The sequence below is a fragment of the Anguilla rostrata genome, chromosome 4, assembly GCF_018555375.3.
Source record: "Anguilla rostrata isolate EN2019 chromosome 4, ASM1855537v3, whole genome shotgun sequence".
NCBI classification, from domain to species: domain Eukaryota; kingdom Metazoa; phylum Chordata; class Actinopteri; order Anguilliformes; family Anguillidae; genus Anguilla; species Anguilla rostrata.
In genome coordinates this window covers 10,699,680-10,724,987 of record NC_057936.1, presented here as the reverse complement: position 1 = coordinate 10,724,987, position 25,308 = coordinate 10,699,680, and the positions used below count along the sequence as shown (strand labels likewise).

The 25,308-nt window shown below is 48.6% G+C and overlaps 1 protein-coding gene across 3 annotated transcripts in view; it reads right to left on the bottom strand.

The window, feature by feature from the left end:
- Window positions 1-40: 40 nt before the first annotated feature.
- Window positions 41-25,308, bottom strand: part of btbd8 (BTB domain containing 8) — a 40,461-nt gene continuing 15,193 nt past the window's right edge. For 2 of the 3 annotated variants that reach the window (XM_064330566.1, XM_064330565.1), the window contains exons 6-19: window positions 21,362-21,451; window positions 19,494-19,574; window positions 18,606-18,702; window positions 16,315-16,403; window positions 14,841-14,943; window positions 13,869-14,051; window positions 12,631-12,807; window positions 10,383-10,512; window positions 9,148-9,209; window positions 7,816-8,425; window positions 6,243-6,330; window positions 5,543-5,688; window positions 3,090-5,054; window positions 41-888 (exon numbers count right to left, since the gene is read on the bottom strand). In XM_064330566.1, coding sequence (XP_064186636.1) covers window positions 371-888; window positions 3,090-5,054; window positions 5,543-5,688; window positions 6,243-6,330; window positions 7,816-8,425; window positions 9,148-9,209; window positions 10,383-10,512; window positions 12,631-12,807; window positions 13,869-14,051; window positions 14,841-14,943; window positions 16,315-16,403; window positions 18,606-18,702; window positions 19,494-19,574; window positions 21,362-21,451 — 4,339 coding nt within the window. In that variant the 3' untranslated portion in view covers window positions 41-370. The remainder of the gene's footprint in view (window positions 889-3,089; window positions 5,055-5,542; window positions 5,689-6,242; window positions 6,331-7,815; window positions 8,426-9,147; window positions 9,210-10,382; window positions 10,513-12,630; window positions 12,808-13,868; window positions 14,052-14,840; window positions 14,944-16,314; window positions 16,404-18,605; window positions 18,703-19,493; window positions 19,575-21,361; window positions 21,452-25,308) is intronic. The other variant, XM_064330567.1, reaches the window with a different exon arrangement.

Genomic DNA, 25,308 nt, shown 5'->3' with positions numbered 1-25,308 from the left:
ATTATCATTTCAAGATAGAGCTATGCGAAAGACATACGCCTTTTGTTTCTTTTTTTACAAAGGTCGCATCAATATCACATAAACAGTTAAACATACAAAATGTTCACATGCAAAACTGCTAATTTCTGTCCAAATGTCTGTTACACAAATAGTTTTTTAGTACTTCAAAAGGTATATGAAAAGTGAAAAACAGCAGAAGAAGCAAGAAACTCCAAATACTGAAGGTTCATCAAAAAGCAAACAAACCAACAGGAGGAAAAGCAAAAAAAAAAAAAAAAATCCTTATTCCAGACAGGCAGAAAAAAACGGTCTGGTTAGAAATGTAATGTTTACAAAGTGGTGGCATTTAGGCCCTGCCCCCTTCCTGCCGTCAATGATGCGTTTCCAGTTCCACAATGGTCCACTCGCCCTGTGGGGAAGCGGCGTCCTCCGGGGAGAAGCTGGTGACGGTGATGCTGGCGGTGGAGTCTTCCAGGGGCGAAATGAGCTCCGCCCACCTCTTGAAGGTCTCCTTTTCGTGGGGCAGCATGGCCTGCGTCTTCAGGCAGTCCCGCGACAGCGCCAGCGTCTGCTTGATCAGGTACTGGGCCAGGTTGAGGTCCTCCGGGACCGAGTTTATGATGCCCAGGCTGGAGTCCTGGTCTGAGAGCAGCTGGCGAAGCAGAGTCCAGTCCCGCTGTGCAAACTCTCTGTTCTCCCCCTCCTCCTCCACCTTGTCCTCCTCCTCCTTGCGTGGCTGCTCCGGCTGCCCCACAGTGTACCTGTCCAGGTCCGAGCTCTGCTCAAAGGCTTCTCCCACATCCATCTCATAAATGGGGGAGAGGGTTTTGGATGGGCGGCGGTCATATGTGCAGGTTTGATCCAGTCTGTCACAATCATCTAAGTCCCCTAGAAACAATTGACAATACTACACAATGTCAAAATGGTTTCATTGTTATGTATTTAAAAAAAATCATTACACTGACAATTCAGCAGATGTAGCGGTCATTTGGAAAACAGGTCACAGGAGGTTTCACCCTTAAAGCAACTGCACCCTCTTATTTCTATTTGACACACAGTCAAGGTCACAGAAACTTCCCTGAAGTTGCTGCAACATTGCTAGCATTGTCTGTAAATAAAACGGCAAGTCATTTTAGAACTGCCACTATAAATGCATGTAAACAGCCAACTGGTTAGGGTCAGCAAGTTCTGGCAGTTAACATAACGCCAATGTCTCCAGGATCTCTACATCAGGTACTTCACTGTAGTTTTGGGATGTGAGAGAACAGCTGCTGTAAAGGTAAGGGATGCTTTTCTGAATGTGTCTCTTTTATCAACTGCTTTCTTCCAAGCACAGCAAATCATGATACAGTGATGGCAGTTCAATAAACCGTTGAGTGTTGCTTGTTCAGGCACTAGTTATTTCCTTTTACATGTGAAGTGATATTTATATATTGTAGATATACAAAACTAATTAAACAGTAAGGAATAGAAATGTGCTTAACATTACATGTAGTTTGATTTTTGGTACTTTTCTGTTAAACACCCAGCATGCCCTGAAAATCTGCCTCACAGGCTCGTATAATAAAAGCATATGGGCATGGAATATTGCTAATCTTACTTCAGTTCAACATACAGTTGATACATACAGACAGGTCTTGTCAACTTTAACAGTGGTTGCTGAGCAGGGAGAAAGAACTCATGTAGGCAAATTAATATAAAGAGAAGATATCACTGTCAGCAGATGGAGGGACTGATTATTGCAAGAGCAGCAGGTTATCAAGCTTCTAATATGACAGCCAACTGGTGTATCATGAGTGTGAAAAAGAGAGACATAACAGAATTGTGGAACATCTACCAAAAACATCAAGTACAGATAAAACTGGCGGCACTACAACAGTATACCGAAAGAACAACAGACTACCGTCAGCAACAGTGAAAGCCACAGTTGCATCACCTAAATGGTCATCTACTGACTAGAAACACCACATTCTAGCAGATGAAATAAAAGAAAATGAATGAATAATAAAAAAAAAAATTAATACACACAGAAATGAACTACGCCAGGAAACACAGACGTTGGCAGGGCTCGTAGAACAGAGAACAGAAATGCAATACCAGCATGCAAGATTTTCTAGCTCAGCAGACAGAGGCAAATACAGACTTAAGAGGATCGGACACGCAAACCACACATTGATCCTAGCACAGACATACACCTTGCTCAAAAGAAAAATGGTCCTTATGACAGCTGTTGAGCGCGGTCCACACAGTACGGACCTTTCCATGTAGGTTCCATTCGAATGGACCAATAAAATCAATTTCGCACCTTGCTGCTGCTGTACCATTGTTACACACACATCACATGTGATGCAAAGTCACAGGGTGCTTTTCATTAGCACAAACATTCAGAATTTCAAATTAAATAAAACTGACAAGGGTTTCAAAGACTTATTTAAAGAAACAACTAGGTAAACAATTGAATTGTTATGTACATCAAAGTGCATTGTAGGAAGTGTAGTACAGCCTTGTCACAAGGCAGGTTTTAACCAGCGTGTCGTGCAACACGCAGACAATTTTGAAAATAAACGTCGATTTTACCCTTTTAGTTTGTAAACTGAGCTTAAGGGCATTGTGCCTCAGAACAAAGGTAGTTTAGTTGTCAAAAATGATTATAGCGTGATGACTCATCGTTGATTTTTGGACCTACCCAACCCTCCACTCTAATATTGCCCTCAGTCGTAGAAATTTATTTTGATACAAATAAAATGTATGTCAAAAAAGTAATTAGATTGAACATGTTATCAGACCACTTGGGCACACTGTTATGACTAATCATTTGATCTGAGCTTATATGAGATGAGCAGAGGAAGAATTAGCATTAACACGGATTCTAGAATATTCTTTGAGGAGCAGGCATTGTGTTCCTTGAGAAAGTTAAGTGTAGTTACCTCAGTGTAGGCAGTGAGGTTCAGAGAGGTGTCTGGGTGTGTCTGAGCAGCTGGCCCACAGCTTACTTTATGACGCTGAGGGCACTTTGTACGGGTGGGCAGACTTCTGGGTAATGGCTGGGTTTTGGATGTGACCTAAGAGGTCCTGAGATCATACGTTACCTGCTGGGGAAGTGGCAGTGTGTGTGGGATCGCTCATTGTCAGTTGTGGTTCACGCAAGTCCAGGCGCAAGTCCGCCTTCTTGGCGTCCGCGGGCTCGGCCGGGGGGTTCCCGTCGCCGTAGCGCTCGGCGTTCCGGAGGTCCAAGCGGCAGGGCCTCTCCTGGGGCTGGAGGTCCCGGGCGTCGGGGTCTGCGAGCGGGGGGCCGGCTTTGAAGCCTCCCGCCCCGGGGGGGCCCTCACGCTCTTTCCCAAGGGTCTCCGCGAGCAACATGGTCGTCACGGCGTCTCGTTCCCCCGCGCTCTCTGGAGCGGGAGGGTCTTTGGGCGTGCTTCTCGGGCGTCTCGAAGCGGAGCGAGAGTCGGGACGGGGGTCGCGGGGGTCGCTCTCGAACACGTCGCAGGGCACGAGGGGGCCTCCCGGCCGGCGCGGGGGGCTCTGCGCCACGCCCTCCTCGGACGCCAGCTCGTCGCACTCGTCCACGGAGAGCAGCACCGAGCGGCGGAAGCCGGGCGCCGGCTGGTAGTCGGGAAGCTCGTTCGCCGGCTCGCCCGCGTCCTCGAAGGCGGGGTTAACGATGCCCCGGAACGGAGGGGCGGGGTCAGCGGGCGGGGGCGGGGCCTCCCCGCGGGCGACCTCCACCTCCGACCTCTCGTCCCCCGTCGCCCCTCCCTCTTCCTCGTCCTCTCCCTCGTCGGAGAAGAGCCCGAGGTCGGGGGCGCCCTTGGCGCCGGCGGGCTCCTCGTCCTGAGCCGGCTCGTCCCCCCCGGGGGCGTCGTCCCCCCGCGGCAGCCAGGACCGGGGCCTCCTCCGGGCCGCCTCCTCCTCGCTGGTGGAGTGGGCGTGGAAGGGGTCGGCGCAGTCCCGCCCCCGCAGGCGGACCTCCACGCGGAGCCCCGCCCCGCCGTCGCAGGCCTTCAGCTCCTCGGGGGTGCTGGTGTCGCTGCTGCTGCGGCCCAGGAAGTCGGGGCAGCGCATGGTGCCGCACTTGGAGGCGCCGCGCTCGTTGGGGCAGTCGTCGTCCTGCGAGCCGCCCGCGTCGTAGTCCTCCGACCGCGGCTTGATGTCGTCCGACGAGGTGGTGGCGCTGCCGGTCTCCGACTCGGGGCTGGCCTGGTGGCGCGGGCCGCCCCACGGCTCCTCAGGGGGGGTCTCCGAACCGCCGGGGCTGCCCGTGGGGGGGTCCGGGGGGCCCAGCCCGCGTCCATGCCCAGCGTAGAGGCGGGAGGGGACGGGTGGGCCGGCCGCCTGTTTCCCCGCACTCTCCTCTCCCTCCGCGAGTCTGCCTCGTGCGGGTTCCGGGGCCGGGGGCCGGTCTGACTGCGCTCCGTCCGCTGCGGCCCCAGGTTCTGGCTCCGCCCACTGATCTGGCCTTTCGCCGGGAACGCGCGGCTCATCAGGACCCGCAGCCACGGGCTGGGGGGTCAAACCGCCTCCTGTGCCGCGAGAGCCGAGCGGTAACGCGGTGATGTCGAGGAGCTGCGGCAACGCCCCCGCCTCGGCCCCTCCCTGCTGGGAAAGCTCCGCCTCCGACTCCGCCCCCGCTCCCAGGAAGGCCCCGGTAGCACCAGTACCCGTCTCAGCTTCTTTGGAGTCCAGGCTTTCGCGAGGGGAGGCCTCCTTCTCATTGGCCGCCTGCTTCTTGGCCCTGGAAGGGGGCTGCTTTACCGGCCCCGCATGCCTGGGGGCCGGCTTCCCCGCGGGTGATTCCGAGGAGCCCTTCTGCTTCGGCCCGCTTCTGTTCGGAGGGAGGGGGCTCTGTCTGGAGGGGGCGGGGCCAGGCTTTGTCGATTTGGCGTTGGGTTTGGCCTCCGGTCCGGCAGCGGGCGTGGTCTTCACGCCCTTCCTTTTGGCCGCTTCGCCGGCCCCTCTCTCCCCCGCTGCGGCCAATCGGGGGCTCCCCTTGCCCTCCTCTTTTCGGGGAGAGGCGGTCTTCCGCTCGCTCGCGGCCGAAGCGGGCCTGGAGCCTAAACAGAGACACAGAAACGCGTCACCATTCCACAAACAAACTCTGTCTTAAGTGTTTTAGTCCTGCAATGAGACTTCTCATTTTATTTGCCTTAACTTTTTGCTTGATAAGTAAAATTATCTTACCCCATTGGCAAATCTTGAAATGAGTCACCTCATTGACAATTGTTTTGTCTTAGTTCAGAAAAATAAGTAATAGAAATACAATTTTAAGTGTAAATACAAGACTAAAATATATACTTAAGACTTATCTCAATGCAACATTTATGGTACTGCATACAATTTCCAATTCAATACTTTATTGCCAACGCAAAGTTAGTGGAGCTCAGGTTAAAAACAGAAATAAAAGACATTACAACACACATACAAGAGAAACATACAAAGATTTCCTGGTTTCAGAATAGGAAGCAGAAAGAGGCGACTGGCCAATAGAAGGCAACGGAGGCTGCATACAACAGAGGTGTATGGGTGGGGTGGGGCTGCTCACCGTGGTTCTCCTCCAGACCCGAGGGTGCGCTCCTCCCTTTCGGCTCTGCCCTGGGCCCAGGCGGGGGTGGAGCTGCCGCGGCCCTGCCCGACGGGGGGGGCTTGGCCTTGCCGGCTGCCTCTCTCGCAGACGCCCTGCCCGCCGCGCTACGGCGGTCGATGAAAGCGAGTAACGGATCAATGCTAACGCGCCGACAAGAAGCCGAGCTCGAAATGGATTATCGGAAAACTCGGAAGGGCTCGATCACAAGAGCAGTCGTTTAATGAGTCAACAAAGCCTGGTGTTTTGGGCTTTAGTCGTGTCATTTAATCGTTAGACATTCATTTCTGGCAAGTATAGGTACGGCTTTTACATGAAAATTCCACTGAGCTAATGTGAAAGGTGAAATATGACATGGGTCCAGTATGGAAATCTCACAGGCCTGGATTAAATGATCATTTTCTACTTTTATTAAATTAAATTAAATCAACTTAACAAATTAAAAGCAAGATTTTTTTTCTTCACAAAAATAGTTTTGTTAGTTAGCGTGTACGGAGAACATTAACATACATAACTTTGTTTTACACAGCAGAAGCTGGACTTCCCTAAGCTCTTGACCAGCGATGCCACTGGCGCTGTGAATGTTGCAGTATCAAATATTGCCACTTGGGGGCAGCAGAGCCTCCAGCTGGGTGGAGAAAGGGGAGAGTTTGGGCCTTACCTGTTAGCCTTTCCAGGCTCCGGTTTCTGACCGGTCTTGGTCAGCGATGACCTGGTTGTAATCTGGGTAGTGCTCTTCGGCTTGTGACCTGCACCAAAGAAAAGATCACAACAGGATTGAAGCTGGCTGTTCTGACTTTGGACCTGCTCCCATCACATTGAACAGTTTATATATTTTGGCTAGGAGACAGCTGCTCGCTATACTTTTTAACCTTTTAGGTAACCAGAAATGACTGAAATCTTTCTATGATGGCTTTTACTAAAATGACTCAGTTTCATTTGCCAAACTTGTCTGTACACTAATGTTTGTGAAAAGTGCCCAATAATTACAACCCATTATTATTATTATAAAGCTTCTACATTTTAACACAAGCAGCAGATTTTTATAGCTAATTAAAATGGTTTCCTACACAGCTGAGAGGCACCAGACGCTAATGAAGATTATCCTACAATTATATTCCGGACAAAGAGGAAATGACCCACAAGGGAAACAGCAGCATCATTAACTGCATTAAACCGAAGGACAAAACTTCCTCATTCCCAAATTAACCAGGATGCGTTTACGCCAGGAGTCTCATTATCAGCCGCCGAGAAGCAGAAAGCAGAGGCACTAGCTCAGTACGTCAACGAGGCAGAAAAAATCTGCGGTCCAGAAAAACCGTTCGCAGAAGGGTGAACCGCCCACGCTTATTTACCAATTTACCGCCAGTAAACACAGGCATATCTGTGCCGGGACGGTCCTGCGTCCTCTCAGCTCGTGTTTCTAGGGCACAGGGAAACGGAAGTTTTCTTGAAAATCTTGTGCGTTATTTTCCCCTTCGGTACGCAATGGTGGGCATCCATACATCGCTGACAAGTAACTGTCAAGTAATGGGGGCAGGCAATTATGTGGAAGCAGTGAGGTGACAAGGCTGTGCATTAGCGGTAATGACTATGGCGCTGTCAGGGGGAGGGGAGTCCACGCGGCTGGTCCGCGGGGTTTTCCGCGCGGCGCGGCCGTGGCTAATGGGCGTGTAATGAGGTGGCTCGTGCGGCGGGCAGCCAGGGTGTCGTGGGGGGAGCGGGCGTTATCGGCCTTGAGCAGACGCTCTAGGGTCGCCGTGGCGGCGCCGTTCCCGCCCTCTGGCAGAGGGAGAGGCGATCGGTCACGCTTCGGTGCGCGAGGGGCTCTGGGATTTGACATTTAATGCCGCGGCTCCGGTTTTCCTTCGGAACCCGCCACCAAATCGGGAAGAAAACAAATGACTGCACTAAGAACAAAGGGGGGTGTGTTTTATGCCTACATGATATCCATGCAGGCACAGTATGAGCATTATTCTACTCTACTATACTATACCATACTATACAATACTACACTATACTGTACTATACTATATGACACTATATTCTATTATACTGTACTGTACTATACTATACTATACTATACTATACTATACTGTATTACCATACTATACTATACTCGATTCCTTTTTAGGAAGCATATTTATAGCTATTTTACCATGATTCTCACTTTAGCAAGTGAATGACAGGTGTAAGTTAATTAGAACGTGTGTGTTTGGGCGGGGCATTCAGACCTGGGGTGGAGCTTCGGGGGCTGTTGGAGCCGTTCTCTGGGGAGGCGCTGCTGGAAGCGGAGGCACTGGTGGCAGGGGCGGGGCCGGGGGCGGGGCCGGCGCCGTCCGGACCCCGGGGCGAGTCCATCCCTGAGGCGGGCCTCTGCGGCTTGCCGGCCCTGGGTTGGGCGGTCGCGGCGGAGGAGGCGGGGCCGGTTTTGGGCCTTGCTCCCGGATTGGCCTTCTTCTCCGGCTCTCTGCCCCCTCTCCCCACAGGGGAGCCTCGGGGCCCGTTGGCGACGGGGGCCGAGTTCTCCCGCCGGGCCCTGTCCTCCGCTTTGGCGGCGCCGTTGAGCTCCGGTTTGGCCCTGCCCGGCGCTTTGGCCTTGGCGGCGGCGCTCCTGTCCTCGGGGGGGGCCTTGGCCCTGGCGTTCTTGCCCTTGGGGGCCTCGCTGCCTGCCCCCCTCCCGGCGGCGCCCTGCCCCGAGCCTTCCGACTTCATCCTCCCTGCTGCGGTTGGGGTGGCGCTCCCGGCGCGGTGCTGGCTCTGGGGGGGGTCCTGAGGCCTGGGCAGGCGGGGGCTCTCAGAGGGGGCCGGGGGGGACGCGGGGCATTTCACGCGTTTCTGTTGCTGAGAGACACAGCCCAGCGTCGTGAGTACAGCACGCACCCAACAGCCTCCATGCTACGCGCTCAACATTTACCTCCACAAACACCAGCTACTCAAGCGCTAGTGGCATGCAATTACACACAATGAGCTAGGGCACAAGTTCCATTGTATTTAAGGAGCTGGAACTGAAGGGAAAGTGGCTTTTGTACCAGAGAAGGAAGGACACTAATCAGCGGTCTGCAACGGAGGGGAGGCGCAGAGAACAGACAACTCTCCGCCTCCCTATCACAGGCTTCAAAAGTGCATTCACAGAGAACTTCTGGGACAGCCCCAGCAAAAACGCACACACTGAATGACATTACAAATGCTACTGCAAAAACTGCCTCTGATACAACAGCCAGCTTCCCATTAATCTCCAAGGGAAGGGATTTAACATAGTTCTCATTGCAGTGATTTAACTTCTGTCTTAGCAGGAGGATCCCACTGAAATACACTGTCTATTTTGCAAGGGAGATCTAGCCAATAGGCAGCACAATGAATGCAAACATGTACATCCAAAACAGAAAGACACATTGCAACAAATGCGTGTTAGTAAACTGCAACACAACAAACAGGCATTCAGCATTACAGCACGTCTAACCAGGACAATTCCGTTACTGAATTCACTGTGCTACCGAAAGAGAGAAAAAGCCTCGCTCAAAAGCACACGGCATAAATTATACAATGTTTACTTCACACCTTACCTGCGAGCTGGTGAATATGGGTTTCTTCCCAAGTCTCCTACCGTCCCCTTTGTCAAGAGCAGCTACGGGGAAGAGACAAACCACACCGTCATTAAAAATGGAACAAGCGCTGCGAGGAGAAAGCAGGGCTACCCCACCAGAGAGGAGCGTTCTTCAGGTGGCATTCCAGATTTTCCTCGAATGTTTTTTTTCTCCGCGCGACGCCCCAACATCCCAAATTCTAAAAGGCGCCTGCTTCAAACGGGCCGAGACCGGGAGAGATTCTCACAGATGTCCGGTGCACCTTTGGGTTGGGTTGGGTTGGACAGTCAGAATTCCCTCCCTTTAATCTGCGCTGGGTTCAAATCACAGCCGCGACATCAAAGACGGAGCAGGTCTGGAGGCGGAGAATTTCCAACGAAGCGAGACCCTTTGGATTCTCATTATCGGGGGAAGGGGGGTGGTGGGGGGGGGATAACACGGGAGAGCAGGAATCTGGGGATGCTTTAATATTTCCTCAAAAGCCGCCACCGAGCAGCATCTGGAGAGCTGGTTTTAAAAAAATAAAAAAAGCTCCTTTCAAAGCACCTCTCTTCTCCTAAGAAGGCTGCATCATCAGAACCGAACCAAGTCGGTGTGAGGAAGACCAGTCCACCAGCGTGTGCTTGTTACTGTGTTATAAGGAAGGGGGGTGGGGGTGGTTCCAGCAGAAAGGAACATCAAAGAGAAATCAGAACCCTGTCGGGTGAATAATTCATGCGTTGCATTCCTGCGTCTCACGTTGCAGAGCAGCATACAAACAGAGCGCATTAGTCATTTCCTGTTTGTTGTTTTCGGTTCTGCGGAGGAAAGCCATTGAGGACTTGGCCTTTCACAGCCCTTCTGCGGAGAACAAAACACAGGCTAGCGCGTTTCCTGCATCCCCGGCAAGGTCCCCCCACGCGCTAAACGGGGTGAGATCGGGCTAGCGGAGCACCGAGAGCGCACCGGGCGCACAACGGACGGACGCGCTCAGCCGCCGTAACAGAGGGGCAGTGGGCTACCCTTGCTTATCGGTCAGAGGTCCACGCCTCAGGGCAGAGGGACACTTCGTAATAATGAAGCCGGAGGGCTACGTCGCTGCGCTAACGCGTACGGTAATCTGCAGCACAACTACCGCGAGTATCCTCGCTGAACTCGGCGCGGGGGGTGGGGGGGGGGTGGGGGTGGATTGCCTCTCCCTGCTAAAGCCCGGATTATAAAATGTCCTCTCCTACCTGCTTGTATTCGCTCCCTGTGCTTGAGGGACAGGCTGCGCCATCCCTGCGTGTGGCGAACGGCGTAGAAGGACTGCAGCAGGAAGGTCCAGAGCCTCGCGCGCAGAGCCCGCACCTCCTGCCTGAAAGACTGGGAGAGAGGGAGTGGGAGAGAGTGGGAGAGAGCGTGTGTGTGTGTGTGTGAGAGAGAGAGAGAGAGAGAGACAGAGAGAGAGAGAGAGAGTGAGTGGGGGGTGGTGGAAGGCAAGCGCGAGAACGAATCAGCAGCTGCTCAGAGCCCCGTCGCCATGGCAACCGATCATTATTCCTCGCCGAGTCTACTTGATCTGCCCGAGCTAAATCGTTGATGTCACCGGCTGAAGGGGCTGGAGGCTCGCCTCTGCTCCCGCCCCTCTGCTCGCTGCACGTCCATAAAGAGCGGCGCGGGGTCCGGATTAGAGCCGCCCCCCTCCCCGCCCCCCTGCCCCACGGCGCTCCCGGCTCCCCCCGGGGCCGGGGCCTGATCGCGGTACACGTGCCCCATCACACCAAGGTCACCAATTAAGCCAACCTTACAGGCGGGTCAGCTTAACCACCACCTCAGAGGGCGGCAGTAAAACTGAGATTGACGGTGTGTGACAGAAGGGGAGAGAGAGAGAAGCAGAGATATATACAGCATAGGTAGATAGGTGAACAGACAGGCAGACAGACAGATAGATACATAGATAGATAGAGAGAGCAGTTAAAACAGGAGCGTGTGGTGCTTACTCCATATGCTAACTTTTAGAAGGAACCGTCCTATTGTTGAGAAAGGGCACAGGCACGTGGGAACACCTGAGATGCCAATTCACCCCAAAATTGAGACATCTACACTTAAGAGTTTCACGCACTACTGTATATATTATCGGTGATCAATTGCACAGTTGGGTCCATTCCAAATTGCACTAGCTAGGTTGGGTCTGACCCCCCTCCAAACCACGCAACATGGCCTTCCTAACGGCCAGACTGTCTCGTTACGCTTTACAGAAATATTTTTTGAAACTTTTCACAGATCCTTTACGAAAATGCCAATTTTCTGCACAGTTCTGAAACATGATTAATTAGAAAGTTGAACTCCACTGAAAGGATTTGTGGCCATGATCTTTCTGCTTGGTTCTGAATGCTCCGTGAAAACTGTCTCGCAAAATGATTAAAGAGGTATCTGAGGAATGAAGCGCTTGGTAAAGTCATGGTTTTTAATTATTTTTCCTCCTTCATCTCATATGAGGCTCAGGCAGCTGGAAAAAAAAAAAACAAGTTTGTCGGCAACCAGGTAGCAGTTTGAACTGCGTCAATCACGCATGCAGGTACGCAACACCTAACACCAAGAGAAATCAGCGAGCATCACCAAACAGACTTCCTGTTTAGAAAAACTTCAGGCATTCAGGCAGAAGTTTGTTTTAAATATCCCCTTGTTCAGGGGTACGACGGCAGTGTCCTACTTGGGAGTTGAACTTGCAACCTTTTTAGGCAACGAGCCCAGTTGCCTAACCTTTTCACTGCTCTGCTGCCCAGTACAATCAGATGCACCAGGAGTTGTGATGCAACAGGCAAAACGGCTGATGCTCTAAATGCACCGGACCGGCGCGCTAAGAAGCTTACACCCCAACGAGAGTGAAGCGCGCTGCAGAAAGGTGCGGAGAGCCACACGCTCTCGACGGGTTTCCCTCGCTCGTACGCGAGAGGGCCCGGATGAGCGCGTCACACTCGGGGAGACTCAAACTCCCCACCGCAGGTCAAGCAGAACCGATTCAATTTGCAGGGAAATGGGAGCGTGGCAGCGCGGGCGAACGCAGCAATGAGAGAACAAGTCGAGTGCAGCGCGGGACAGTGCCTGTTATAAAACTGTGGTTTCACAGCAGGCCGAAACCGAAAGACAAAAGTGGTTTTTGTAAAACTTACACTCGGAAAAATATTCAGTTAAGATGAGGCTAAAAATATTCAAAAGTTAAATGACGTGAAATGATGTTGTGCTGATGGCGGTCTTACGTAGCCGAATCGTATCGCCCCATGGGTGCAAACGAATTAGCAGGGGAACTAGCTACCTATGAGAGCCAACCTGTCGGGCAGGCAACTAACACGCACTGAACTCGTGTGGCAGTAAACCCAAGGAAATGAATTAAAAAGCACAACCCATTTCTATTTAAAATGATAGATTACCCAAGAAACCTTTGCTGCCATGGAGGTTTTTTTTGTTGTTGGCAGGGCTAGAATCATGTCCGTTCTTTACCTCCTGACCTCCCTGGGCGGCGCCGTCCTCCTCCGGAAGCCCCTCCCCTTCCTCCTCGTCGCCGGCCAAGGCGTCCACGGCGGCGAAGAGGCCGCAGCAGTTGTCCACGGTGACGCCGTCCCTGACCGCCGCGCATATCTTCTTCAGCGTGCGGGGCTCCAGGCTGAACTCCTCCGCCTGCAACGGCACGTGAGGCTCTGAGCGCGGAGGCTACGCGGCGCGCTAGCGGCCGCGGAATCCGATAGCCGGTCAGTGCGACGCGCGCACGCGATCGATGTGCTCCAATACGTCAGGTACAACTGCTATTTAATGGAGCACAGAGTGCCGTAACAAAAGCAAATACAAATACAGTATAACAGACTCTATAACCCTAACATACATCCTCATACTGTTCAAGGCACAAACAAATGAAAATTCAATATATTGAAACTAATGAAAAATACATTAAAAATATTTCTATTGATTATCAATTATTATCGATTGTCCAACTCAACTGCAATTTAGGGTAACAGAAAAATTATATAATTAATTTGACAAATGTATTTTTCAGACTCCCAGCTCCCCTGGATGAGCTCGAGCACCGTCGTCCCCGCCTCCTTGCGGTGGCGCTTCCTCATCACACGCATCCGCTGTTATAGCTGACTGGTAACGCAGCCTAACTCAATGTTCTCGTTTTCAGGGTCAGTGGACAGGCGCCGCTCTCGAGTCCAAGAGCAACGCGGCCGCCGAGAGGCCGTTCGGCACCAAAGCCCGGCGGCCCGCCGCTGCCTCAAAGCTGGGCTCAGCCGTGGCACAGAGGCATTTTATTCCGCGCTTTCCAGCTTTTTGTCTGGCTCGATTGAGGACCTTTTCCCCCTCTCCAAGAGAATGTTCATTCCCTGTCTGGTGTGAGTGTGTGTGTGTGTGTGAAGGTGTTCTAAATGTTGTAGATTATGTATAGTACTGAACATGTCTTGTTTTATAGATTGTAACATTGTTGTTCCCTTTTTGACACCAAAATAAAACAAAAATTAAATGTATAAAAATAAATGTTAGATTAAAAACTGTAAAAATACATTCATTATTCATGTCACAGTATTTATAAAGCATCAATGACAGAACATTATAATATCGGACACATTAATAATAGACGTGTGTACATGGCTCAGGCATGTTGACTACATGAATGCATAATGGAGTATACATAATGAATTTCACACGCGCATTAAACGCTTAGTAAACAACTGTGTAGATCTTACCCTTCGGAGGGTGTGGAAGGCGACGGTGTGGGTGACCTCGGGGAGGTGGGTCACGATGGTGCGTAGACACGCCTCCTGCAGCTCATTGGCCAAGGCCAGGGCCTGCTTGGCCCACTTCACCTCAGGCAAGCTGCCAATCAGCTGCTCACTGCTGCAGAGCACGGACACCACGTTCTTCACCGTCTGAAGACAGACATGCAATACATTTAATCTAAAAAACAATTTTTTTATTTAAACAAATTTGCTGACATTTTAAAACAGATTATTTCAAAATATCCAGGCCACAATGACAGCTATTTAATTGTTAGTCAAGGTGTGGAGTTATGACCAGGAACTATGTAATACCCCTTTTCTCTCAGAGAATGCTGGTGCAGCTACTGCAAGAAATGATGTAGATTTAACAAAGTGTAAATAATAACCAGCCCCCCCCCCCACCCCCCCCACCCCACCCAAAAAAAACCTAGTAATCTAAAAAAAGGAGTGGGGGTGGAACAGAAGCCCCTGATGAAAGCAACAAAACAGGATGTGTTGGGGCAGCAGGCCCAGGCAGCTGCACACAGAGGACATTGAGAATGCAGTCCGGAATTCGTGCGGTCTTAGCTTCGCTGATCTCTTTCTGCTCCTCCTCTGTGGAGTGTCAGAGCAGAAAGAAAACAGACGTGCTCAATTAGGAGTGCTGATCACTGCGCCTGTCAATGCCCGCATTGTTCTTTCAAACAGTGTAGCCTCTTTCACTCAGGATATTGAATGAGGTGGGCTGATGTCATTTGTTCATTTGATCATTTGGGTCTCGCCTTTTCCCAAGTACCATATGGAACACAGCAGGCCTGTGGGAAAATGGGAAGAGGATGTTTGTGTGTGTGTGAGAGGGATTGGGCTGGGTTGAGTATGCGTGTTTGTGTGTGTGTGTGTGCGTTGGGGGGGGGGGGGGTCATGTGACCCCTCGGGAGGTGATGTCATGGAAAAACCTACCGTTGCCTCGGTCACAGTTGTGAGGCAGTGCCTCTGAAGCCCTGTCGGCAGGAGGGCGAAACTCCTCTCAGCCCAGCACTTCACAAAGTGTTCCGCCACCCACCTGAGGAGGAACACCCCCGCCAGAATGAGCCATTGCGCCCGCCCACGCCCTTCATCTTCCCCGAGCCCTTCGACAGCTAGCCTCCGTCACCGACGGGCTATTCTGACTGAGGTTATTGCATTTTACGTGTGGATTAAATATCTCATTCAGGGTTACTCCAGAGCTACCGATCTGACCCAAACCCTGGCCCATCTTCACTGAGGACACATGGACGGCTGACAGTAGTCTCCGTAAGACCTGGTACCCTGACAAGGTACTAACAATCTCATAAACCCTTTAAGTATGGTCAAAAACATGAAGAGAATTGGAAGTGCTCTGGATAGACGTTGCAAACTATGAATGTATGCTGCACTATGAAACCAAAAGCTCTGAGCTGGTTGGAAACGAGCTCTACGTCAAGACCACTGTTCCGTCAGAGTTTTAGCTTCTCTAATGCTCAGCGTGGCACAAACAAGATGTTTCACATTAGGAATGTTGAAAAATTTTCTCACTTCAAAAACACCCACAAACGTACTGGATATTCCCCTTCCCTCTGACATACTTCTCCCTGCTTCTCGTTTACATCTGTGTGTGGGCCCTGATGCTGATGTTTAGCTGAAGAATAACGTCCCCTGAAAGAGACCAATCAGTGAGAATAATGCCCCGGGGAAGCGTCCAATGAGCGAGGAGAATCGCACAGGACAAAAAAAAAAGACAAAGCAGACTCCTACACATTACACAGAGAGCATGACTATGACAGCTCCACCCACTGAGAGAGTAGCTTTCCACCACACTGGGAAAATGTATTTCTCTATGGTAACAAACAACTGATACAAGTATCTTGATTTGGCACTCATATAGGCTAAGATAGTCCACTGATTCATATTGGCTGGATCAGAGCATAACTGAATCCCCTGCAGTATAGTATGAGCAGAACAGCAGTCTCCCAATGGCTTGCTCATTGCGTGTGACAAGAGCTTTGTCGATACTTTATGGTGGCAGTGCCTTATGGCAGTAATTAAACTGAAATATTTCCATTAATGTAATATTTACTACATTAACCGTCCACTGCAATTGAGAGAGGGTCTAGTTCATAACAAATGACCAAGTTCTACCCAGAACAAGGTTGAGGTTATTTCCGAATGCTTCCTGTGGTGATTATTCTTTGTTCATTAACTCAATTAAATCAAATTAAGTCCAATTTTTGTAAATCTTTTAGACAGGCATGTCAAAGTGACCTAAATATGGTACCAGCCTGAGGCAACAAATCCTGTCTAATATGTTGCAGATATTAAGGGATTTTCAGAAAGATGCTTACTGCTGCTTCAATGCCTCAACAATGCCTCATAAATTACATGAGACGCACAACACGTTCAAGGACACTTCACTCACCTTACACAAAAACCATACAGGCGCTCCAGGCCCAGGGAATGAGATATTGAAAGGCACTCAAGAATGGACTTCTGAACCCCATCCACTGGCTGAGGAGGAAAAGTCAAGGACAGTTCATTCAGTTTCACATAACATTGAACAATTTTCCATCCTACACATTAACACACTTCTTTTGTAAACCCCCCCCCCCCACCACCCCACCCCACCCCGACACACACACACCCCCAAGACTGCACTGGTTCATGTTGTCTCCCCAAGTAACATCACGTTACCGTTTGTTTTTTTTTCATGAGCTTGTCAACTGATTAGCTGTCTAGACTGTCTGTTGTCAAAAACTGCACAAGAGGTTTATATCCAGCCGTGCTGTATGTTATTATTATGCATAATAATATGCACCCTATCAAACTAAGCAGTGATATTACATATACATACAAGATACAGGTGCTTCAGTGAAGACTGCCTCATTACTTAGGGCCTTACAAGGCTGCCAAATGCTTCAGATACCGTAATGCACAATGTCAGTTAAAAAATAACAGTCATATGGCAACTGATGTTCTACAGATTCTTAATATAATTTGTGTTCAAACAATGGACTGTGATTTTTATGAAGATACGTTATACGGTTGCTGACAAAAAGATTTTAATTATTTAGCATGTGTAAGAGAATACATTCTCTGATGGACATTTGTACACAAGCTGTGATTTTGGAACTGGATGGCTGGGATTCAATCAACATGTGTCTCTAACTTCGAATGTTAAATGCAAGAACTATTTGTATTTTTTCTTCACCACAGATTGGTAAGTTCAGCAATCAGAGAAACAACTCACTGAACAGAGTTTGTAAAGAAAAAGCCAAATGTTTGTGTTTAATTGTAAGTCAATGTTGACCAAGTGGAAATGTTAATGGGGATTCAAGCCAGTGTTTTTGGGGAATCTATTTTCTCATATAAGGCAAAGGGGTGTGCCATGAAGACAATTACTACTTTAGGATGGTTGGATTCTTGGTATTTGCTGCAAGGATTCAATTAAAAGTTCCCTCCGAGGAGTGTGGAGCGAATCCCATTATAATTTCTTGCAGACTTTTTTTTCCCTCCCAAAATAAACCCATGACTCTGTTTCCACATAGATAAAGACAAGCCTCCGGAAGCTCTCAAACACTACAGAAAGCCAGTGTGTTCATGATGCACATTTATCCTAATTCCAAAGAAGGGGAGGGGAAGATGGAATTACTCTGCAGAAAATGAGGAAATACAGCCATGTTTTTGATGTGTACGCCATGTTCCCATCATCTGTTCCAGCTGGGTGACGGCTGCTTCCCGCGAAGCCAAAAGACATGAGGACATTTAGAGAAATGACAGGGAGGAGCTGTGACCTTTGAATGACAGATGTGCTGTTCCCAAAACCAAGATGCGCGCTGCATCGTAAAAGCAAAATGGCTCAACCAAAGCAAAAACGGGGAAAAATGTTACTGTTAGCATAGAAATTGAAAGTGTGCGCGTACACACACACACAAAGTAGTGAAGCAGGTGGTGGTTTTTGATTAGTTGTATATCTGTATGAAAGTAGAACATCCCCACAAAATGATTTACTGCAGAAATGATCCTACACCCCTTAAGATGGAATTTGTGCATGCAATGTTGATACATGGGGCCACAGAAAAACCATAAACAGCAAGGAACAGCTTCTTCCTCCATCTTGATCAGGACATCTTGTGAAGCAATGAATCTGCCTTCATATAATTAGTCTGCCCACTAGCCATTCGAGCCTATTCGCTATGCTTTAAAACATAAAACCTTCTTAAACCCACAGCCAGTGATAACCCACAATGGCAACCATGATCCTCTCCCTCCACTGCAACAGAACAGTTTTGGGCTTTGGTGTTTGTTGCACTTTGTTTGTCGTAGATCACGATTCACTTCAACTTTTCTCCTCAATTTCAGTTGCAAAGCAGCCTTCACCCCGAGGACAAGCACAAGATTTCACGAGGCATCCTGAAAGTCAATTCTTCCAAATTGCTTTCTATGGGAACCTAATTAATCAACATGTTTTAGAACAACTACAATAATCACAGGAGCTACAAAGACTCGTGGCACACCTTCCCTGGAAGTTGTGCTTCCTCACTCGCCTTCTCTACAGCTTGACGTTCGTTCGCCTCCAGCATCGTTCATGCGCCTGGTTCTAGCTCCATTAAAGCCAGACGGAGTAATAGCTAGACGCAGTATTTGTGTTAGCCGCAGAGTGGTGGAGGACGGCGCTTGGGGTTTGGGGTTCGAGGTTCGGGGCACGCCCACCTTGGGGAAGAATCGGCAGTAGTCCCGCGTCAGCACCACCTCGGCCACGTCCTTCAGCCCGTCCAGGCCCAGCATGTCCGCGGCGTAGACCACCTGACTGGGAGAGGGGCGGGATTTCTCTATCAGTACACGCGCTGTCCAAAGCCGGACTTAACGTCGTTACGACAACAGCTCGTTCACTTCACCTACGGCAGGTTATAATGGTTGGCTTCTGTCACTCATTAGGCGTATAGTTTCGAATGGAAAAGAATCACTTAGTCACAGACGAATGGAGATGATGTACGTTCTCCATACGCTTAAGCCAGGGTTTCATATTTCAGCATGCACCAAGCTCATTAAAGGGTTATTTCTGCAGGGCTGATTGATAAATCTTGGGAAACTGTCTGCTGAAACGTGCAGTTCGAACAAAGACCAAAATTGTTCGGTCTAGTTGGTCTAAATATTTTTTTTAAATGCATCATCCAATATTTTTTTTATTTAAGGAGCCCCACATGCCCCACAAGCTTGTAATAAAATTATTTCAAAATCTTAAAAAGAAACCCTTTTATAAACTAATTTTAACAGTTTCCTAATTGTTCTTTCACTGCAGTCAACCTTTCATCATTGTGCTTTTACTATCAGTCATTAACAGTGTCTCTTGGGCCCTTTTTATAATGACAACATCCATTTTAACTTATCCTTCAACTCAACTTTAAAATGTGTCTTTTGCCCACTAACAACAAAGGCTCTAAATAAATCATGGTTTTTTTAGGAATATTATGATTATTATAATTGGTACTAATGGGATTATTCCACTTTGAACTCTAACACAGAAGAGGATAAGAGGTGATTTGTGAGGACCTAAGGGTTCTAGAGGGTGTGGGGAAAGATGAGGGGAGCTCACAATACCATAGATTGGCTCCCAGGGGCAGGTCCAGAGTGGCCCCGTACATGAACTGCAGGAGGATCTCCATCTCCTCGGGGCCCAGGCTGGAACAGTAGAGACGCAGCATTATGTCCAGGAACACACAGCTTTCTGCCTGCCGATCCTGCTGGTGAGAATCCTCAGCCTGCATACTGAACGGACCTCAACCTTTTCTACCGAGCGGAGATGTTCAGGTTGGGACCGCTTGGGCAACGGCCAACGAAGGCTTGAGGGCCCAAGTGAAGCAGCCACACGGGCGGGGTTTGTTAGCCCAGAGTGGCAAAGCTTGGGGTCTTTGTGGGACCATTGCGGGCAGAAAGGGTCCGACTGCAGATACGGACCTGGGTTCAATTTCTGGGCTTCAACTTTGACTTACAATTAGCAAAGTTGTAACTAGCAAAATTGATTCACTTTTTTTTAAAGTGAATGCAATTCACTGAATTCATTTTTGTGATCCGTGGCTGTGCCAAACTGTTATTTTTAAAAAGAAATTATGAAAGAAATTAAACACATAAATTATAAGTCAAAGTTAAGGTCTAGCTTTGACTGAATCCTAGGTACAGCTAAAGAAACTTACTAGTCTTTGACCCTATATAGCCAATGCAAATGTACTGTGAGGAACATCAAGCCGTTGGAACAACTTTTGATTGGATTCACTCATTTATGGGGTATAAAGATCTCAAGAGTGCAATCGGAGGATCCCAGTTATTCGACGGCGAATGGAAAAGGGTGGAAAGGATACATCAAAATAAAAGCCATGGACCATCGGGTGATTTTAATGAAGTGAAAGACGAGGCGAGGAAGCGTATCAGTTATCTCCCAGCAGCTCGGCGAGCAGTCGGCGTAGAGCGAGCGAGCGGAGAGCCGCCTCTCAGCGGCGAACACGCCCGCTGGCGTGGAAGGCCTCACGGCAATGATAGCGAAACCTCACTCTGGGACAGCCCCGCTCGCCTCATGATTTATTCACACGGACCCCGACATGAATTAGTAATGCGCTCTGGAACGCGCGGACAACTTGGCATTCGTCACGAAGCCAGGAAAATCAGAGGAAAATTAACTAGCTCAGCAAAGGCTATTTTTTACTGTTTTAATCGAGGTGCCTGGCCACTGAGAAGATTTCTGTCCAGCGCAGGTAAATTAAACATAGAAATATGGAATTTAATTATACAGGAAGTCCGAGCACAATTTATTAGCTCCATATAAAGGAACATAAATTGGCACAGCACGAGCGCTCTATGTTAACTCTAGCCAGGAAAATGAAAGAAGATGGGGCAAAAAAAAGAATGACGATTGCAGTCAGTACCCGTAGAGAAACCATTTCCCCCCACAATTTATTTGGATGACCACGTGACCAAAAATAGGAATTGTAAAAACAGGCTCTTCAAAGAGAGCTGCGGTATGCTCAAGTAAGCAGACAAGTATCAACATTCATAAGAGACTTAACTGCCTGCAACAAGATCTTTGTGCTATAAAGTAGGGTTCTGCAACCAGATCTTTGTGCTATAAAGTGAGGTTCTGTGCTGGTTATTGCACATCTGTGCTGTCAGGCTTGACTCCAGACTCTCCAGACTCCGCTAATTCCATTTGACATTTGATACAACAACTGAAGGCAAGCCGACCAGTCAGCAGTCGCCACCGGTCTGCACCCACACCCACTCCACCCTCCCTCCCTACCCACGACCTCCCCTTCCCTCTTCTCCACTCTCCCTCCTTTCTTCTCTCGTCCTCCTCTAGCTCTTCTATGTGCCTCACCGTCCTTGCATCTGCAGTTAATGCCCTAACACAGATCCCTACCCATACAGTGACCCTCCAACACAGAGAAAGCCCCCATCCCACCCCCTGCAGTACCTACCCCTGCAGAGTGATGCACTGTCTGGAGCTCTCCATCCATCTCCCGCTCAACATGGCGCTGAAGTACTGGGAGCGCGCGCACAGGATGGGCCTGGAGGAACAGGAAACACACGCCCGACTGTCAGCTCCGGACATCGGGTTTCGTGGATCACCCGGAGCCCTCCGGCTTTGCAGGGGCTTCTGGGACTCTGTGTGCCCATTAGAGGAGTAACGTTCTCCCCTGGACCGGGGGCCCACAATAGCATCACATACATGCAGCTCTCGTGAACCAGATCTCCCCTCCGTTGCTTTGAGTTAATCTGACACGGGATCACGGATATCTGCAAGGGAACATCGCCTCACACACTGTAAGGCCACTGAAGCACCTCCCCACAGGAACAGGGGCAAGTTCTCTGTGATCAGCCAGGGACAAAGAGGAGAAAAGACCAGAGATATAAAAACAGCAAGGCGAGGAGTTTGCTTTAAGAAAAGCACTGAGGGGTAAGGCTAACATAAAGAGAAACTGTGAGGCTGTCCAGCCCCTGTGCAACACAGCTAAAGTTTGACAGTGCTTTTACACAAGCTTCATTCATTTAACATGTATATCAATTCCAGTTTTCTGAGTAAGATCCTTCTCTGTGAGTCAGTTATTCCTAGGGGGTCCGCATAGGAAATGATACTTTAGCACCCCGGAGTGTTCAATAAGGGATGAATAAACCAGGCCAACACAAAAAAAGACAGCTTTTTAAAGCAAGAAAAGAGACTAAAGACAATTATAAAGCCACAATTTACAGGAGTGAACAACAAATCATTCATTTCTTTGACTTGACATGACAATGTGCATAATATTAATAGTATTAAACAGCTCATTGTTCTAGGCAACATACAGCCTTTTTAATACAACTCAACATTCAGTTGAAAATGTAGGAATGTGGCAAGCCTGCTCCCTGCTTTGCATTATTTAGCTTACAAGATTCATGTTGATAAAGTTTAAAGATAAAGACAAATGCCTGTCATCAGGAACTTTGACAATGAATGATTGAATTGGATTGTTTGTACATGTATTCACACATTAAGATTCACAATTTCACACTGGAACTGACACCTAAATAGAATGATTAATGAATGAAAACCGAAGCAGCCATTAACCACAGAAGCACCCATGTCCATTTAACCTTTGAACTTCAAATAATGACAGCACCTAATAGCAAATACCAAGCCACACAGACATCATACATCAAAAGCTAAGGCTTAACAGCATTCTGGTCCAGAAAGTAAATGGAGATATTGAAATAATGACCCTGTGTTTGCTTTTTAATAATCTAATCGGTATATTAAACACGGATTTCTAGCGTGAACTCTCATCTGCCAATGTGATAGAATTTTCTACCTATCACATTGCAGTTAAAATTAGTCACAGGTGAGAGGAGGCAATGGATTCAGAGAGCTATTTGTGTAGCTGAAACGAGCACTGGCATGCTGAGTTCTAGATAAACATACCGTTGTTTGTTAAATGTTAAATAGAGAACATCCATAGCAGGCCTACAGAACAAACCTCAACTTGAGTGAGCCCTCCACATCAAACTGAACACTGGCCCAGCACTGCGCTGCTACACTCTCCCTCCTAAATCCACAAGGAATTACCACTCATTGCAGAATTTTGACTGGGGTTCAAGCCTGTTTTAGGCCAGATTACTGACACAGAATCCTGAGTTGAGACCAACAGGATAACCAATCAACTCAAGTTTAATTGACAAGAGCTATCATTAAGTCCTTGGAATAAACAAGTCGGAAATTGCTGTAAACACAGCAATTATGCAACTGTTCCATTAAACGCGCAGCTGCGTAATCCAAGATCACGGAATATAAATATATTCCTCAAAGGCTCCAATGAGAATACATGCTTCAAAATCATTCATGCTGAGTTCAGCAACACCCATTTTTACACATACTTAAAGGCCATTATAAAACCCTAGGGATTATTACAGTCGAAATAAAAAAACAGATGGCTAACACAGAGTATAATTAATTCATTCTCTGCAAACTAGACTGAATGTTTAATCACAAGTGGTTTGGAAGGAGGGGGACGGATGCGTTAAACGCTCGCTAAGTTCCGTGGAATTAATTAAAGGAACATGCGGCAGTCTACGGAAAATGGCTGCCGACGCTCTGTGAGATGGCATATTGATCTCGCTTTGAGCACACCGCAGGGCGATCAATAGACGGGCTGAATGTGCAGAATGTTCTAGACGGCTGTCAGGTGCGGGGAAGGGACCTGGGAGAAAGGGACCACGGGCTGCCCGCCTGGCGTCTCGACGCCGCCGTTTCTGAAGAGAAACCGACAGGCGCGCCACCTCATCCGCCGCAGCCGCCGATCTTCGCGCCCCTGCCGGAGATGCGGCGCACGAGACCATCCCCTATCCCCCCCCCCTTCAAATGTGACACGAGGGGCTGAACTGAGATTAGCGCTGTAATCTGATATGGGAGGCACGGCTCCTGGACAGGATCAAGACTCATCGCAGGGCTTTAATCTCCACCAGCATCCAGACGCACACTCTAATGAATACAAACCTTTTACTCTGACTGCAACTGCCGTCACGTTTATTTTTTATGTACTAAAACTGGGCCAACAAAATGCTTCAGCTATATCTACTGTAAATGAAATGACATGTATACATAAAGCATATCTTTAACCCAATTTGGATGTCGCAGGCAGTTTTACTATCCACAGTAATGCATTTCCATCTATAAAACCCCACTGGGGGAACCGGGAGAGTTGATTTTTTGCTTGGAAGAGCATATGTTCCATAACAGGGATGAGAGAAAGAAATAGTTACACTTTCAGAGAATGCTGGCCTATGACTTAAAAAATGGACAACTATTCTATTGGAGCAAATGGCTCCACAGGCGGGGAACAAAAAAAGCCGACACCTATTTAAAATAAATAATTTGCCCGAAAGCAAAAAGACAGCATTTTTACTGTGTTTACACAATAATTCAAACATGATATGTGCAATGCCTTGCTTTACAAGACGGTTATAAAAATAATTTAAAAAATGCTCCTGATGTACTCGGCAAACATCCAGCTGTATAAATGAACTGCATGTAAAGAACAAAAACTGCTTCAGTTGCTCTGGATGAGAGCATCTGCTAAATGTCTGTAACATAAATGTAATGCAACAATGCTCTGGTCAGACTGTCTTATTTTAGCATTTTGAACCAGCGCCCGAGCTGTACGCGTTTCTCCTGGGAGTCTCCGTGCAGTCTGCTTCCTTGGAAGGTCTAAGGTTTCACATTTCTCACGTGGTGCTTCGCAGTCAATTTGACGAAGAAAGTGCATCGAGCTTCTCCTTTGACTCTTCAGTGCAGCACAGCTACGCATTCTGCTTAGCTGCTTTAGCATGCAAATGTTTGGCTTGGCCTGGGCTTTTGGTGTAGCGACCTTATACCAATCAGATATTCAACCGACCCACACATGCTAATCATCACAACACCACTGACTCATACGAGCACCTGAGCATCATCTGTCGGAAGAAAAAAACTGACTGGATTAGCGACTGGACTGAAATACCGAAGTTAGAATTGTCACATCACTAAAATTAGTATTAATTTCAAGGTGTACCCAGACTAATAGAAAACATGAACCCAGACGCATATAAAAATGTTTCTTTAAAATCAGTCTAGCACTATGTATCCAAAACCAGTTCACGTTTTCCCACTACAGCCATGGACAGGTGGTTTGCACGGTCAGCATTCTTTATAGTCTGACCTACCCCTGCGGTCCATTCTGAAGCAGATTTTGAGCTTGAGCGGTTCATCTGATTACGGTTCACTCTGATTTCTGGAGCAGGAACCTGTTCTACTGACCTCCATTTCGCCATTCGATTCGTCTCGATCATTGGTTCTCTCAAACCCGGCCACAGTGAGCCCTGTCCTGCTTCTTACAAGGGCGGCTTACAATGAGCGTTA